The sequence below is a fragment of the Macaca fascicularis genome, chromosome 2 (genome assembly GCF_037993035.2).
Source record: "Macaca fascicularis isolate 582-1 chromosome 2, T2T-MFA8v1.1".
NCBI classification, from domain to species: Eukaryota; Metazoa; Chordata; class Mammalia; order Primates; family Cercopithecidae; genus Macaca; species Macaca fascicularis.
The window spans coordinates 76,930,021-76,947,157 of NC_088376.1; the positions used below are offsets into that span (position 1 = coordinate 76,930,021).

Below are 17,137 nucleotides of genomic sequence, written 5' to 3' on the forward strand. Positions count from 1 at the left end.
GACTTGGAGAATGTTTACATCTAGGTGGAGGATCGTATGTGCACCCATCAGCACTCTGTATCTAGCTAACCTAGTGGAGACTTGGAGGACTAGCACTCTGTGACTCTGTCTAGCTCAAGGATTGTAAATGCACTAATCAGCACTCTGTGTCTAGCTCAGGGTTTGTGAATGCACCAGTCAGCACTGTGTCTGGCTCAGGGTTTGTGAGTACACTGGTTGGTGCTCTGTATCTAGCTAACTAGCACTCTGTGACTCTGTGTCTAGCTCAAGGATTGTAAACACACCAATCAGCATGCTGTCAAAATGGACCAATCAGCTCTTTGTAAAATAGACCAATCAGCAGGATGTGGGTGGGGCCAGATAAGCAAATAAAAGCAGGCTGCCCCAGTCAGTCAGTGGCAATCTACTCCGGTCCCCTTTTGCAGCGTAGAAGCTTTATTCTTTGGCTCTTTGCAATAAACTTTGCTGCTGCTGTTTCTTTGGGTCCACGCTGCCTTTATGAGCTGTAACACTCACTGCCAAGGTCTGCAGCTACACTCCTGAAGCCAGCGAGACCGCAAACCCACCGGGAGGAACTAACAACTCCAGACGATGCTGCCTTTAAGAGCTCTAACACTTACTATGAAGGTCTACAGCAGCTTCACTTCTGATAGTGAGACCACGAACCCAGCAGAAGGAAGAAGCTCCAGATACATCTGAACGTCTGAAGGAACAAACTCCGGACACACTGTTTTTAAGAACTGTAACATCGCGAGGGTCCGCGGCTTCATTCTTGAAGTCAGTGAGACCAAGAACCTACCAGTTCCGCACACAGTATTACCTAATACCATCACATTGGGAGTTAGGATTTCAACATATGAGTTTTGGAGGCACACAGGTTTTCAGCCTATAGAGCAGACAAACGGGTGTGTGCCTCTGTGTGTTTGTCTATGTATTCTGTAACTCGAATATTAGAAATACCCAAAATAACTGAACAAATATCATTTATATAAATTTTTATTTTATAAGATACAAATGAAACACTGCTAACAATGCCAAATTATATAAACTAAAAACTTACATTTTGAGCTTCAGAAGAAATCAATCTTATCTATTTATTCATGCCCAGTGCCTACAATAAACCTAGGAAAGTATACATTGAAAAAATGCTTTTTGCAATGAGAAGTGAGTAGCTTTCAGAACTTTGGATGTATGTTGGATCAATTCACTATCAGTTCTAAAACAAAAACTTCACTTTATTAAAAAAGAGAAATTCACCTTTTCTCATGTGTTAAAGTAAAATGTCTTGTAAATATTAATTTTCTAAAACTCACATTGACTAAAAACTCACACTGATTCTTCAGGTGCCATGAGATAGCAAAACGTTTGACTTCAACTTCCTTCATCTGCTAATGAGGCGTCATTTTATAGATGAATTTCTCTTGAGCCTGTTCACAAACTAAAATCTAACTCAAGAGTTTTCAAGGCCCACTTACATTCTCCATCTTGACTTACTATGGTTTGTTAAGAAGGTCTTTATAACTGTATTCTTTTTGTTTTCTGGAAGATGTAATAAAGGCAGAAAAAAAATAGTTACTAAAGCAATGTGAACTGTATTATAATGCAGCTATGGATAGAGACTATAAGAGGATTATTTACAATTTAGATTATATTTAATGCAAATATCTAAATCTTCACTTTTATTAGTTGCTTCCTCCCATCTCCAGATATTTCTATTGCTAACAGTAGAAATGAGAAAAGTGATTACTGAAAAACAATTCCCTAGATTCATTATAGTTTGTTCAGTTTTTTTTTTCTTTGTTAAATAATAAGGTTTGTTATTTTTAGGCAGGAATCAAGGTACCCAGAGGGACAGGATTATAATAACATACCTTAGAAATTTGCAAAAATTCAGAAATTAACTAAGGAAGATTTCTCGTATTTAAATATACTGTGCTATAAGAGTCCATGGCCAAGCGGCTTATTAAACTTTTACTGTTTCATCATTCCTAACTTGTGGATTGGAATACATTCTCAGCTTCACGGAGAATTTGGATATAGGTTTTTATGAGAAAAAAAGAAGGGAAGAGAAAGGGAGAGGAGAGGAGGAGAGAATAACCCTACAGGAAATATATAATCTGTATGATCCTGTACACAAATTTGATCAAAGGCAAAACATTTCAATGTGCTAAACTTTCTAGGAAATAAAAAAGAAGACATTTTTATTCAGCTCTAATAAAGAGGAACAAATTACACTTCAGTTAAATACTAGGAAGATGACATATCAGCTGCACATAATTTTCAAACTTTAAGAAAAATTAACAGCTGTAGTTCACGCAAAAATATGGGATGAGGCTTCATCACTAGAAATAAGCAAAGACCAATTATGATATAATATAGCTTGGCATGTGTTATCAAAGTGGATGCCTCGTAAGAAAGAAAGAAACATTTTGTTTTAAGGGGAAATAAAAACATATACACAAAAATGCAAAACTGAACCCTGCATATAAGGTGAGACTTCTTGAGTGATTTCTGGTATCAGGAGTTCTGCCTTACTCTAATCATTTGTTTTATTACTAGGTCCTAATAAAGAGTCTTGTTCATGTTGTCAATCAGTGTTGTTAAGCTCTGTTCTGCTCAGGAAATAAAAAGGAGTAAAAAAAAGCCTTAAGCACACAGAAATATGTTTCTCTTTTTAATCCAAATCAAAATCTTCATGTAGATTTGATTTTAATCCAAATCAAAATTTTCACCGTTGCTGAGATGTACTGTGTTTTTTTAATCCTAAATTTCTAACTGGGAATCAAGTGCCCACTTAAAGCACATTTTTATATATTATGAGAACATTTTAAAATTAATAAGTATTTAAAAGAGGCTTGTGTACTTAACCCACTCTCCTAAATACTTCACTAAAGTAGTTGGATAGAGTCATGAAAATAAATTGATTCTCAGTGCACAGTTCTCTTCTAGTAATTTCTTTGTATTGCACATCTTCAGTTATTCATCAGCTGAAAGGTCAAAGAGTCGCCAGACAAAAGATCTCTAAGATCTTTAGTACACTGTTGGTATGATGGATGAACAAACCTTTCATGGTCTGGAGGATCATTCTGTCTTCTTTCCTCTGCATTGTTTGGATATAAAGGTTTGCATAATTAGCTGGTGAGTTAAAGAGGGATACTAAGCAATGTTTAGCCGCCTCCAACTCCAGAAAATGAATTGGGCTGAATACTAAATCGTATTACAGAAAATTAGACACTTTTTCTTTTCCTTCCTTCCTTCCTCCCTCCCTTTCCTTCCTTCCTTCCTTCCTTCCTTCCTTCCTTCCTTCCTTCCTTCCTTCCTTCCTTCCTTCCTTCCTTCCTTCCTTCCTTCCTTCCTTCCTTCCTCCCTCCCTCCCTCCCTCCCTCCCTCCGTTCCTCTCTCCCTCCCTCCCTCCCTCCCTCCAGTCTCTCCTTTCTTCCTTCACTCCTTCCTTTATTCTTCCATTTTTCCCTTTATTCATTAGCTGAGCAAGTGCATCCAGATGTCTTCCCTAATTTCGAAATGTGAAGATGCATTATGTTTGTACCCATTTTCATTTTCTAGTGATAGCAAAGCAACTGTTATCATTTGGATGTGATCATATGAATCCCAGAGGAGTGACAGCCTAATGAGCTGTAGAGAGCTCAAATGTACTTTCAAATAATGGCACTAGAACACTTATTTTAATAAGGGGGCAGACTTTGCATTAATTATAGATAAGAAAATAATCTCAAACTTGAAACAAATTGGCTTCTTTTTTGAGTCTTCCAAATTCTATCAGTTTTTCTCTTATTCACGTCTGTTTGCGTTAGTCTGTGCCACAAAATTGATGGCAGCAAGCCCACAGTTTCAGGAATGAGCCTAGGAATTGCCAAAAAAATGTCCTGGAAACTTAGTTTTATAGTAGCACATACAAATCTTAAAATAGCTTGATTTTTAAATGAATACTTAAATATTAGAAAAGACCTGGGAAATAATACTCCAGGAAAATTATATGAAAACTTAATTGTGATGTTTTTCCTTAATGGGTAGTTTCAGCATATCAAATAAATATTCTTGAATTCAAAGTTATTGACTTTATATCACTATTCACTGGAGGTCCCTATATTTGGCTAATCACCTCCATTAGACTTTAAGGCTCCATAATAGCAGACAAAATGTCTGTTTTGTTGACTCTTGTCGCCTTGCATAGAGTCAGTGTTTGATAAAAGGCTGTTTGGTAAAGGTTTTACCTAAATAAGTAAGCCATTAGACTAATTGTATCAGAATGAACTTTTAAAGTGATTAGAATTATACGGCATACACTTGAAACTACAGTGTATCCTTTCAAACGAAAAAACAAACTCTGTGTGTGTGTGTGTGTGTGTGTGTATTTTCTCTTCTACACAACTGGTGTGGATGTTGGCTATGATATTTTGAGGTTGTTTGAGATCTGTTTCAGAGGTATATGAGTAAATTTAAGAAGAATATACTTTAAAAACATTTATTAGAAATTTTGTATCTATTAGACACTGAACTAAGCACTTTTTATGCAAAAACTCAGTTAACATTAACTATGATTATTTGAAAGAGGCAATTTTATTATTCAGATTATATAGATAAGGAAGCTGAGATTGTCCAATGTCACACAACTTGAATGGCTGAGGTAGGTGAATTTTCAAATCTCAAAGCCTACAATGTCAAAAACATATATCTGGTGTTTTCATGGTTTCAACTACGTACCTCAACATTAATATTAAAAAAAATTACTGTTTCCCAATAAAAAGCAATTTTTGCTGAGTGTTGTTGTGTATGCTTGTAATCCTAGCTAATTGGGAGGCTGGACTGAGTTAGAAGGATTGCTTGAGTCCTAGGCTTCTAGATCTGCCTGGGCAACATAATGAGCTCCCCATTCCAACAAAAAAGAAGAAAGCAGTCTTCTCATGCAGATTTTATAAAACAAAACAAACAAACAAAAAACTAGAGTATATAGTTGCATACAGAGATACAAACGGAACATAAAAAAATTTCATTTTCAATGATAGAATTACAAATAATACAGTTTTTAGGATAATATCTGTGCCTGTGGGTGACTATCTCGTCTCGTTATTTCTTTACTACTTATTCAAAACACATACTTATATCATCTTACAGATAACTTGGTAAACTTTGATAAATAAAACATTTTTCAACTTTTAAGTTGAAATATTTTTTTTTCTATTTTATTTGAAATCTTTACGAAAATCCTATCCAATTTTCAAAATATTTTCTCTGTATTTAGCATTGTGTTTCCTTCCAAATGGCACAGATCTCATCTTGGAATAATGAGAATATAATTGCCTTACATATTCTTCCTGCTTTAGAAAAACTGTATGTTATTTTAGTTGAAGTTCCTTTTATGAACCTACACTCCTGCCTAGTAGTGAATTTAGGTTAAAAGTTTTAAGGTATTGAACCTACTGTCATTTTGTGTATAATACAAAATGTGTCTAATGTGCGAAGAGGGGATTTTAGGTAATATAATGAATTTAGTGAAGCTAAAATTTTAAATATATCTATGTGTATTTAATTTTATTTGTAGATCTACATAAAAGATGTTGTATATAGGGAAAGTAAGATGTAACAACCAAATGTGCCACATTAAGGTCCACAGACAGCAATGACACTATTTATGGAGGAAGCTGTCAGCACAACAAATAAACATTGGAAGTCAGTTTTATTACCATAAACATACATACAGACTCGAGCCTAAATCATGCTTAATGAATTTTTCAAAGTGAGCATTGAACATTGAATTTGTAATAATTAAAATAGTGATACACAAAATAATCTTATTTCATTTTAATAAAACATTTTAGATACTCAGCTAATTGGTGAAAACCTTTAACCAAAATAATTTCAAATCTATATTAATATTAGAAAGGTAACAATAAAGATATGTTTGCTACCTACCATATAAAATGCCATGTTATTTTTCCATAATTCTTTTTTCCCAATTATTTTACTAATCATTAGTAAGTTAAAAATATCCCATCCATATTTTCTACTATTTGAAAGTGTTACAATGTCCTATTTAGCCTTCAATTATTTCTCATGGAAGTACTTTATTTTATTAGCATGCAATCAGAAATATTTTATAATCAAAGATTTCTATTCTTAAATTATTTCAGGTAGCACTCTTCTGGGTATTCTTTTCTCCAAACTTTTTTTCTGTTACTTGAATACTTTTTTTAATCAAAAATAATATTAGGCCCTTTCAAAGAATTTAAAGTTATCTTGAAGTAATATTGTCTAATCTTCCATTCAGTGTTTTATTCTCTCTAGAATATCTGCACAAAGCTATTCTAACTTCTGTTTTTTCACTTTTAATAATGGAATATGTGTCACAATCTGAACAAAGTCATTCCAATCCTTGATAACTTTATTCATTACTATATCTAGTTGGAAAAACAGACCTGCACTCAGGCCCTACTAGAATTCCAGGCCCTGGGGCTATTTTTATTTTTTTTCTCAAAGAGAACTGTGTCTTTATTAATAACAAATATAATACTAAGCTAAACAATATCTCCATAAATTTTACCCAGGATTCTCTGTTTTTCCTGTAGAATAAATCTAAATTCTCCCTATGACATAATTTTAGTTGTACTTGACACCAGATGTATTCACTATTGCTACTCTCTCTCCATGTATATAGACCTCAAGACTTAAGATAACTTCTTTATTGTGAAAAAAATTAGATTACTCTTTTCTGGAGAAATAACCTATGAGGGCCAGTATTCTGTTGATTTTTTAAAAATCCACAATAAAAAAACTGAACTGACTTTTTTTCAGGAAGCTGTTTGTTATTCAATAATTGAATTTTGTTGCCTGACATGTGCCAGGAATGTGGGCAATGGATATAACAGTAAACAGAACCTATAAGTCACTGATTGCTGAGATCCATCAGTTTAATGACTGGAGATAAATAATAAATTGATTAATAGATATGAATTAAGGTAGTAATATTATCTATGAAGAAAATACAAGCATGATAACCAAATTTTTTTTTAAATGTGGTAATTTGGAACTGACTATTCAGTCATAGAAAGGAGTTCTCAGCTGAACTGAAGAAGGGTATTGAAAAACAACCTTCCTTCCTGCCCTTTTTGGCTACAGCTTTCTAGCTTTTCCAAACAAATAGAAACGTGAAAAAGATGAACAGACTGGACTTTGCAGCTCTCATGCGTGCTAAATATAGCACAAGCAATTCCTTCTAGACTCTTCTGAAATGACAGTGATGAATGTGATTTCTGAATGACTTGCTAATTGCAACTAAGTCAGTCACAGGATTTCGTTTCTTATGTCCAAGGCAGATGTGCCATAATGAAAATGGCAAGGGTAATTATTTTATACTGAAAACTATTATTTAATAACTTATGATTTAAGGGCAGTGTACCTTGGAAACAATCTCATGACTTTCATTCAAAAATGTATCTGAGGGAATGCTGAAGAATTGGAAGCATCTTGTTTTATTAAATTTTATACCGCTTTATAATTACAGCTACAGAAATATTGTAATGATAAGATTTGTTTTTTGCATTTTGTATAAATACATAATTATGAAATATGGAACAAAACATGTAATATATGTTATAAAAATAAATAAATAGAAAGATTTTGAAATTAGAAATTAGAAAATGTCTTTTCGGATAATGTTTACTTACTACACCGAGCATGGTAACTTTATAAGAAAGATGAGAAGTATCCCTGCCAACAGTATATTCATCTTATGTTTAACTCTTGTTTTTCTGATTTTAGGATTCCTAAGGTATTATTTTAGGTACCACAATTTAAAATAATATTTTACAATCAAGACACACAGGTGGAAAAAGTAACCCACAAAAATTAAAATACTTAAAAAAATGTTAGTTGTGTGACCTAAATTTCCAATCATCAGTTGCTTTATTTGTAAAATAGGGATATTAATGCATTTTACACAGAGTGGTTATAAAAACTACATGCAAAATCTATCTGGAATACTTAGAACCCTGCTTGGATCTTAATGAAACATTTAATAAATGGAAACTATCAAAGGAAGAAGAAGATAATGAAGCAGAGGAAGGGACTTTAATGAAGACAGCTACAATACCATCCTATTACCAATCTAGCTGTTGCTTACAGACTCATCCGTAGGTATACTCAGATCTATTTGCACATACAACAAAATACATATATACATATTACTCACTGGGCAAGTTTACACAATAACCATGTGAGGTAGGTTTTATTAGAGAAACAGAGACATAGAGGGAACAATTAGCTTGGCAACTATGTGGCAAGCACACCTTCAAAATCAAGCTGTTTTCCTCTAATGCCATGCTCTTTTTGATGCATCATATTATGTTGGAAATTCAATTTAAGTCAAGGTGTTTTCTTTGAAAGTGAAAAAGCCCAAGAAATTCATACTTAAAGGTGTGTTTCGGTTTTTTAACATCTAACCTGAATTGTTTTAATATTTTTTTGAAACTAATAAAACATATTTTTAGAAATTTAATTAAAAGTGATTAAAGTAAATAGTATTACATTTTAAAAAATGTTTATAATTTTAAGAATCATCATTCCAATTCTTTTTTAGGAAGTGCATTCTTTCAGACATGCATTTACCAGTAAGTCACACTATTTTTTATATTGTTTATATAATGATAAGAGTTTTAGCCACAAAATAGTTTTTAGTTAAAGTACTTATTTATTTTTAGGCTGTACCTGTTTTGCTACTACCATTTTAGCCAGTCATAAGCTGTTGGGAATAGGTCTCTGAACCTTCTTCTGTTTTTGAGTGCTGACCAATTCATGAATCATTATTTGCTCAAGTAACCTCTGTTAAATTTAGTTTTCCTAAAGCATTTTCTTTTAACACTATAAATCAATGATTCTCAATGGGAAGAAAAATTAGAATGAGGAGAAATTTTGGTAATTAGTAGACACATCCATGTAGCAGATGGTACCAGACTGATTTTCAGGACTTTTAAATTTACCAACCAGAGATTGTATTAAAGATATATATGTCCCCTTTTCACCTTTAAACTTACTGTTATTTTGGCCTGGTGTGGTGACTCACACCTGCAATCCCACCATTTTGGGAGGCCGAGGGGGGCAGATCACCTGAGGTCAGGAGTTCAAGGCCAGCCTGGCCAACATGGAGAAACCCTGTCTCTACCAAAAATACAAAAATTAGTCAGGTGTGGGAGTGGGTGCCTATAATCCCAAGTACTTGAGAGGCTGAAGTGGGAGAATTGCTTGAACCCGGGAGGCGGGGTTGCAGCGAGCTGAGGTAGCACCATTGCACTCCATCCCCTGGGCGACAAAGCAAGACTGGGTCTGAAGAAAAAAAAAAAGAAAGAAAGAAAGAAAGAAATTGCTGTTATGTTGACCTAGTATTCCAGAAACAAGTAAGACCTTAATACTTAAATGTTGTAAAAAGTAAAAAATCAAACTACGATTCAGATTCTGAGTTCCCAAGACATAACCTCGCCCCAAATTTCTTTTCTCTATACACTATTTTGACAAATATATCCGTTTTTGTTTCTAATTATACTTACACGTGGTGATTCACATCTGTGTCTCCACATTCTTTCATCCACAATATCTTCCTGAGGTCTAGTCATAATATTACACACACTGCATATACACCTATGTTTAGCTATTACCCACTTCAATGTTGCAGAACCACGCTATATTAACCTTCACTGTCCCCAGCCCATACATTTTATGTTCTGTAATTTCATTAATGTCCCCAACTTGTTTCCAGTAGCACATTACACTCTGAGGTGAGAACTGTATGCTGCATGGTTTGGAATCACCAGCTTTGCAACTGGAGTCTGCTACTAAAAGCTGGTTGAATTTGCATGAAGCTATTCAAATTATCAGAGCATATTTATCCATTAATTTGCAATAAGTGATATGAAGGAGACCAAGTTGGTTGGAGTATAGTGAGCAGAGAGATTATCTTATCAGAGATTGTCAAAGAATTTGTCATATGGGCCCATTTAGATAATGATAAGAAATTTAGATTTTATTCAAGATAAAATACAAAAATCACTGAAGAATTATTAATCAGGCAGTGCTAAGATCTGGCTTATATTTTGAAAGGATCGCTCCAACATAGGGAGGAGAATAAACTATGAAGAGAAAAGGGTGGGACCAAGGAGACTGGCTATTGTAGTAAACCAGAAAAGATCCCTTGGTGGCTCAGATTAGGCTTTTAGTTCTGAAGATAACGAGACCTAAGTTACTTTCAGATCCATTTTGAAGGTCAAGATGACAGGAATTTGCTGATGTGGAATGGGGAAAAATTTTAAAAATAGCAATATTGTTTTTTTTTTTGTAACTTGTTAATGAAAGAGACATTTACAGAGATATAAATTCATGAGCATTTACATGATGTTTAATATCATAGAAACAAATGATTTAGAAACAAATGATTTTGTTTGTTTGTCTGTTTTTGTTTTGTTTTGTTTTTTGAGACGGAGTCTCGCTCTGTCGGCCAGGCTGGAGTGCAGTGGCAGGATCTCGGCTCACTGCAAGCTCCGCCTCCCAGGTTCACGCCATTCTCCTGCCTCAGCCTCCTGAGTAGCTGGGACTACAGGCGCCCGCCACCACGCCTGGCTACTTTTTTTGTATTTTTAGTAGAGACGGAATTTCACCGTGTTAGCCAGGATGGTGTGGATCTCCTGACCTCATGATCCACCCGCCTCAGCCTCCCAAAGTGCTGGGATGACAGGCGTGAGCCACCACGCCCAGCCAATAGATAATATATATATATATTTTATATATAATATAAAATATATATTTTTATATATAATATAAATATATATATTTATAATATAAATATATATATAGTTTTAAGGAAGAGTTCAGGAAAAGAGAAGAAAAGAGATCTAAGAACTTAGCTCTGGGAAGATTTAGAGATTGGGAAGGTGGGAATAATCCATCTAATAAATAATTACTCATATATTAAAAAAGTATTCATTGACTACCTATTGTGTGCCTAATAATGTCGTAGGTACTGGGAATATAGTTGCAAACAAAATAAATGAAAAGTCCCATCTTTTTAGAGCTTACATTTTGGTGAAAGAGAGAGAGATGAGCAAGATCAATCAGTTAAGTAAATACATGCTAAGGAAAAATCTAAGTGTGTAGGAAGTTGCAATGAGTTTCTAACTCATTCTATTCACTTGTTTAATTCTGTAGTACAGATACTATGATATTGTACAGCTAAGAAATTTAGTATGCACGTCTAAAAAAAAGGTCATATTCTTACTGAGCCAAAACAACACTCTCACACTTAATCAATTTATTTAACAATAATCTCTTAATATCATCCAATACCCAGACTATATTTCTGACTATTCTAAATTACTAAATATGTAATGGGCATAATAATTATAAACAATGTAAACTCTTAAAGAGAATTCTGACTTGGTTATTTTTCTAAAGGTCAAGTTGACAGAATTTACTAATTAACTGGCTATGGAGAATGATGATCAATATTGATCTTGAATTTTTTGGCATAAGCAAGAGAAAGAATGAAATTGTTTTTTTAACTGAAGTGGGGAAGTATATGAGGAGAATATTAAAAGTAAATTAAGAATATATAAAGTTTGAAATGCATATTAAATACTTAGGTAGATAGGTACATAAGGCACAGGGGTTTAGGAAGAGACCTGGGCTGCAGATATAACTAGAAGTCATCAGTATGTAGAAGTTAGCTAAAGCAGTAAAACTGACTGACATCACCCATGGAATAAACATGCACAGGAAAGAGTTGTCCAAGGACTGAGCTGCAGTACACTACAGTATTTTGACATGAGAAGAAATCTCAAAGGAGACTAAAATGGTAAGACTAGAAAGGTTAGAAAAAAAAAAACTCTGATGATTCCTGGGTTTCCATGACTCCACTGAAACAGATGCTTCAAGGAGAAGAGAGATTACAAGCACATCAAATACTGATGATAGGTTAAGATGATTCAGAAATAATTAAGTGACTTGGCAACATGGAAATACAGACCAATATGAGAATAGTTGGAATCAGGTAACTGGGATAGTGAAATCGTTTAAATAAAGAATGAGAGGATAAAAGTGGGCAATTGGTAGAGGTAAATTATTAGTGAGTTTTGCTGTCAAGAAGAATATGAAAATGGGAAAGTAGTTATTAAACAGTATGAGGTCTTTTTCAGATTACGCATTTTTTTTTTCCCAGCAGTAAAACTACATGAATAATTAAATGGAGGGCAAAAATGATTTTTAAAAAAAGAAGAAAAATACTTTTAGAACTAAATTCTTGCATAGTCATGCGTGAATGGGCTCTAGAGAATCCCACCGGCAAGTCTAGATGGGAGACAAGGGCATAATTGACATTGCAACTGGAGGGAGTTAGAGAGGACTTGGCCGTGGTTTTTGATAGGTTAATCGATTTTGTGATCTGATTAATTTTGGATTTTGTTTTCTTGTGTGTGACTGCATAAAAAGCAAGTTTGTAGCTGTGCGAGTAGAGAAGAAATTTTTGAGTTTTGGGAAGACAGAACAGGTATAAATATCCTTTAGGAGCGCTGAGGGAATAAATTGGCTAGAGACATTAATGCCAGGCAACATTAAAGAATCTCTTGAGTTTAAGGTCTTGAATTTATTAACATAGTGTGCATACACGTTTATATCCAGACACATTAATTAAGCTGTTTGATAGCAATCACATATTTAAACATAAACAAGTTTGTGATTCTTGCAGGTGAGAAAGATTAGATAAAAAGGTCAAAGCATTGCATAGTTTATTTGTATAAACACTGAAATAATTAAAAATGTTTACAAGATTTTTAGCAGATAGAAGGAAAGTGAGCTAGATGCTAAAACATCTCCAATGGATGAGTAAGATTCAGCAGGCTTTAAGCAGATGAATGCAGCAAGAATAAAATGTAAATCGTATACTCTGATATAATCTAGTAGAATCTATTTCAAGAGAGTTTATTCTGTGGAGGAAGGAGGAATAATGTTTTGAAAACAATGACGAGCTCTTAGTAGGCATATATACGTATATATGGCTGTATGTACATGAGTAGTGGAATAAAAAAGCCATCACTTGAGAGGGGTGAAGATGAAATAGAAACTTCACGATCAGTCACGCATCAGTTAAAGCCAAAAGGTAAAATAAGTGTTCATAAATTGAAACTGCAGTTAGTTTTGCTGCCAGATTGCAAATCCCAAAAGAAGAGTTGAGGGCTTTAGAAGCTTAGAAAATGTATTAGTTTGACTAATGTAGATTTCAGTATAGGTTACTAAAGGTTACTAACAGGTTACAAAAACCTATTTCCAAAGGACTTTCAAACATGTTTCTTAGTGGCTTACAAGGTTTTGTTACATATTTTAATTATTTAACATGGTATTTGCACACTCATATGCACATAGGCAGATGGAAAGACATGTCTCTTCATATGATTTGGTAAGATCTGAGATACAGCACAAATGGATGACAGCAATAACCTAAATCATTAAGCATAACGATCATATTTTTAATCTTTACCAATCTTTCACTTTTATTTTGGTTAAACTTACTTTCTTTGCATTTAAAAATGCCACAATTCTTTTTCTAATTTTTAAAACACTTCGTCTTACTTTAATTTTCAGTCCTACACACGTTCTTAACTCATGAAATAGCCCTGGGTATTGCTAAGTAAGAAAACTGAATCACATTCATTGATTTTCCTTTCTTCTCACACACTCTTCATATCTACCTGATTACCAGAGCTCATAGGTAATATTCCCTGAACATCTGAAATCCATCCTCTGGTTTGTCTTTTCATTCCCAAAGTTACTCCCCAGTCTACACAATTTGTATTGCTGCCCCGGAATGTGACAATGTGTCTCTTCTCGTTCTCCCTGTCAGCTTTCTAACTCTCTTCTATGCCATTCTCTCTTCTGCACACAGAATGATTTTTCTAAAATTCAAATCTGATAGCATTCTCCCCTCACATTAAAGAAGAATTTTCGCATGGTGCTCTTGGCATGTGATCTGAAACAAGCTTGGTTTACAAATGTACAATCTGGTTTCTTCATAACTCCCCAGATCATGTCTCCTCACACCTGACCTTTTACTTTCTCTTTCTCTATCACCTCTCGGTCTTTGCCTGTACTGTTTCACCTTCCCCCAAAACTTTTTATTTTTTTGTGAAAGGTTTCTGTAAGCTTCTAGGACTGGACTGGGGTTCCCCTATGTTTATTTCCTAAACCTGTAGTTAACCATAGTATAGTTCTCATTACGTGGTTTGGTAAATTGCTTATTTGCTGTGATCTGCCAGCAGTAAGTGGTAACCTCTGTGATGGTAGGCCTGCATTTTATTCTACGATATACTCATACTGACTCCATAGCACTTAGCCCAGTGCCTGGCTCACAATTGGTGCTCAATAAGTATTTGTGAAATAATTATAGTAAATCATACAGATGTGAGGTAAAATTTAATATAAAATATCACATATTTTATGATCATCATTTACATTCATAATGTTGGATAAAACCAAAAGGTATTAGAACCAGATACACAAATAATGGTGTAAACACATCTTTATAATAATCATTATATAGTTTTTAAAATCTGCCTAAATAATAGCCAAATCATAAATGAAGTATTATTCTAATTGTTTAATGGCTATATTTGGTTCTCTTTACGACAGTGTTGATTGACTATGCAAAACTCAGTTGTTAAAGGAAGAAAACAGCATGACCAGAACACTATAATCTTACAGAAATAATTATAAATCATGACGCCATGTCTTTAGGAGGATATGTTAAATAAATACAATCAAAATCTCTAACTTTAAAACAACTATGATCTATCATATTTTCCTTAAGAAATTATTACCTTTTTGGGCGTTGGTGGAGTGGAAAAGGAAATGTAAATTGTATCTAATTTTCATTTCCTTTTTAATTTTAAAGCTAAAAGATTTCAAAACTGAAGAAAATGTTTCACTGAGTTCTTCACGTTAATTCATTTAAATTTTTCATACTGGTATTTTTTATAAGTTCAGTACAAAAACCTTGCAGATTGAGGTAAATTATAATTGAATTATAATGTTTGTCTACCTTTCTGACATAATATGATTTTTATTTTTTCTGTGATCTCTCATGATAAGGGCCATTTTAAAAATCAAGTCATATTTCCTGGAACCTTATTTGTCTAGTAAATTTCCTTAGGAACTATAGTTAAAGTTCTCCCTGTTTGGAATACAATAATACTATAATATACCTAAAACATAGTTGTTTTCAACAACCAGTTACTATCAGCAGCATAGTACACTCAGATATTTACTTAATAATGACTGAGATAAAGATAAAGAAATATTATGAGATTTATTTATTTATTTATTTATTATTTTTTATTTTTGAGACAGAGTCTCATTCTGTCACCCAGGCTGGAGTGCAGTGGCATGATCTTGGCGCATCACTGCAACCTCTGCCTCCCAGGTTCAAGTGATTATCTTGCCTCAGCCTCCCGGGAACCTGGGACTACAGGCACATGCCACCACGCCTGGCTATTTTTTTGTACAATATTTTTAGTAGAGACGGGGTCTCACGATGATGGCCAAGCTGGTGTTGAACTCCTGACCTCAAGCGATCCGCCAAACTGATCCTCCCATAATGTTGATATTACAGGCGCGAGCCACTACACCTGGTTGAGATTTTTTAATGCAAAAATTATTTACTCATAGTGAAGGTTTGATGCTTAACATTTGTTCAGTTGAATTTCCTTTAATAGAAACTGACAACCTGGTATATTGTTGCTTGTTTTAAATAATGTTAAGTGTTCCAACTCCAGCTATTGAAAAATAGTGACAGGTTCTGGTCATTAATTTATATATGCTGATGGAAAACATATTTCAAGATTTATTTTAACATGTCAAATACATACCTAATTTTTGCATACCAGATACCTATACCATATGAAAATAATGAGAAAATCATATATTCCTTTTAGTAGCTGTTGATATGTTTAATTTGTAATACTTTAGTGACTTTTATGAACAAATGCTACACAGTCTATGATGTTGTAAGATTATCTTTAAAATGTGTTTTACTTAAATACCAATTTAGTCTTCTTTTATAAACATGACAAATAAATATTTAATTTTAAAGGCTGTGACTATAGACCGGGTGAGGTGGCTCATGCCTGTTATCCCAGCACTTTGAGAGGATTGTTTGAGCCCTGGTTGGTTGAGGCTGCAGTGAGAGCCGTGATTGCACCACTGCACCCCAGCCTGGGAGACAGAGCAAGATCCTGTCTTTTCAAAGAACAAACAAAAAAAAGGCTATGACTATACTATGGTTACTTTATTTCTGCTACAACTCAAAAAGACTAATTTTGAATCACATCTATATTGCTATAAATGTACTTCTAAAGAGCCATACATATCTACAAAACACGGGCATATACTGCAGAAAAATGTTAAATATAATTTTCTCTCTGGATAAGTTAAGAAAGTAAAACATAAGAAAAAAGAAAACTATCAATTATGGAGTAATATACTCACAGTTTTTATCCCTTTTGACTTTATATATTATATTAAGTTTAAAAAGGAAGAAAGCCAATGACTATGCTTACTTTATTTAAAAAGTAAATGATCCATATGTATTTATCAAAATATTATTAAAAGATTTTTAATGGATGTCATAATGTTATTTGGTATTTAGATTATGGAAGAAAAAGTTGTTATGGCCCTCATGTTTCTATATTGCAAAAATGTTAATTTGTATTTTATGTGGTCTTTTTGAGGGATTGGATGGACAACATTAAGCCAATATAAGCAAAAATATTTAAATCCAGGTATAAAACCATAGCTAAACCCAAATTCCATATGGTTTAAATTTTAATCATGTATGAGTGTTTTCAGCTGTTGTGAACACATCACTATTGCCAAATTTGAATGTTCATGTATTTTTTTTTTTTGGTATGGTATTCTGAATAAAACTTACTGTATACTTTTAATGCATTTATTTTTATGCAATAAACATTTAGGATGAATGAGTAGATTTTAAATCTTTTTATATCCAATATGCTTTAAAATGTTATTTTTCACTATGTATATGTCTATATAATCCTACATGTATAACTTTTTAGATACATTGCACAAATTT

The 17,137-nt window shown here is 33.5% G+C and overlaps 1 protein-coding gene across 3 annotated transcripts in view; it reads right to left on the reverse strand.

Annotated features, from left to right (window-relative positions):
- Positions 1-17,137, reverse strand: part of BCHE (butyrylcholinesterase) — a 68,353-nt gene that overhangs the window by 22,416 nt on the left and 28,800 nt on the right. The window contains exon 3 of one of the 3 annotated variants that reach the window (XM_065540141.2): positions 7,474-9,336. The exons of the other annotated variants lie outside the window; for them this stretch is intronic. Coding sequence (XP_065396213.1) covers positions 9,135-9,336 — 202 coding nt within the window. The 3' untranslated portion in view covers positions 7,474-9,134. Of the gene's footprint in view, positions 1-7,473; positions 9,337-17,137 lie in introns of those variants that run through there. 3 annotated transcript variants of the gene reach the window in all.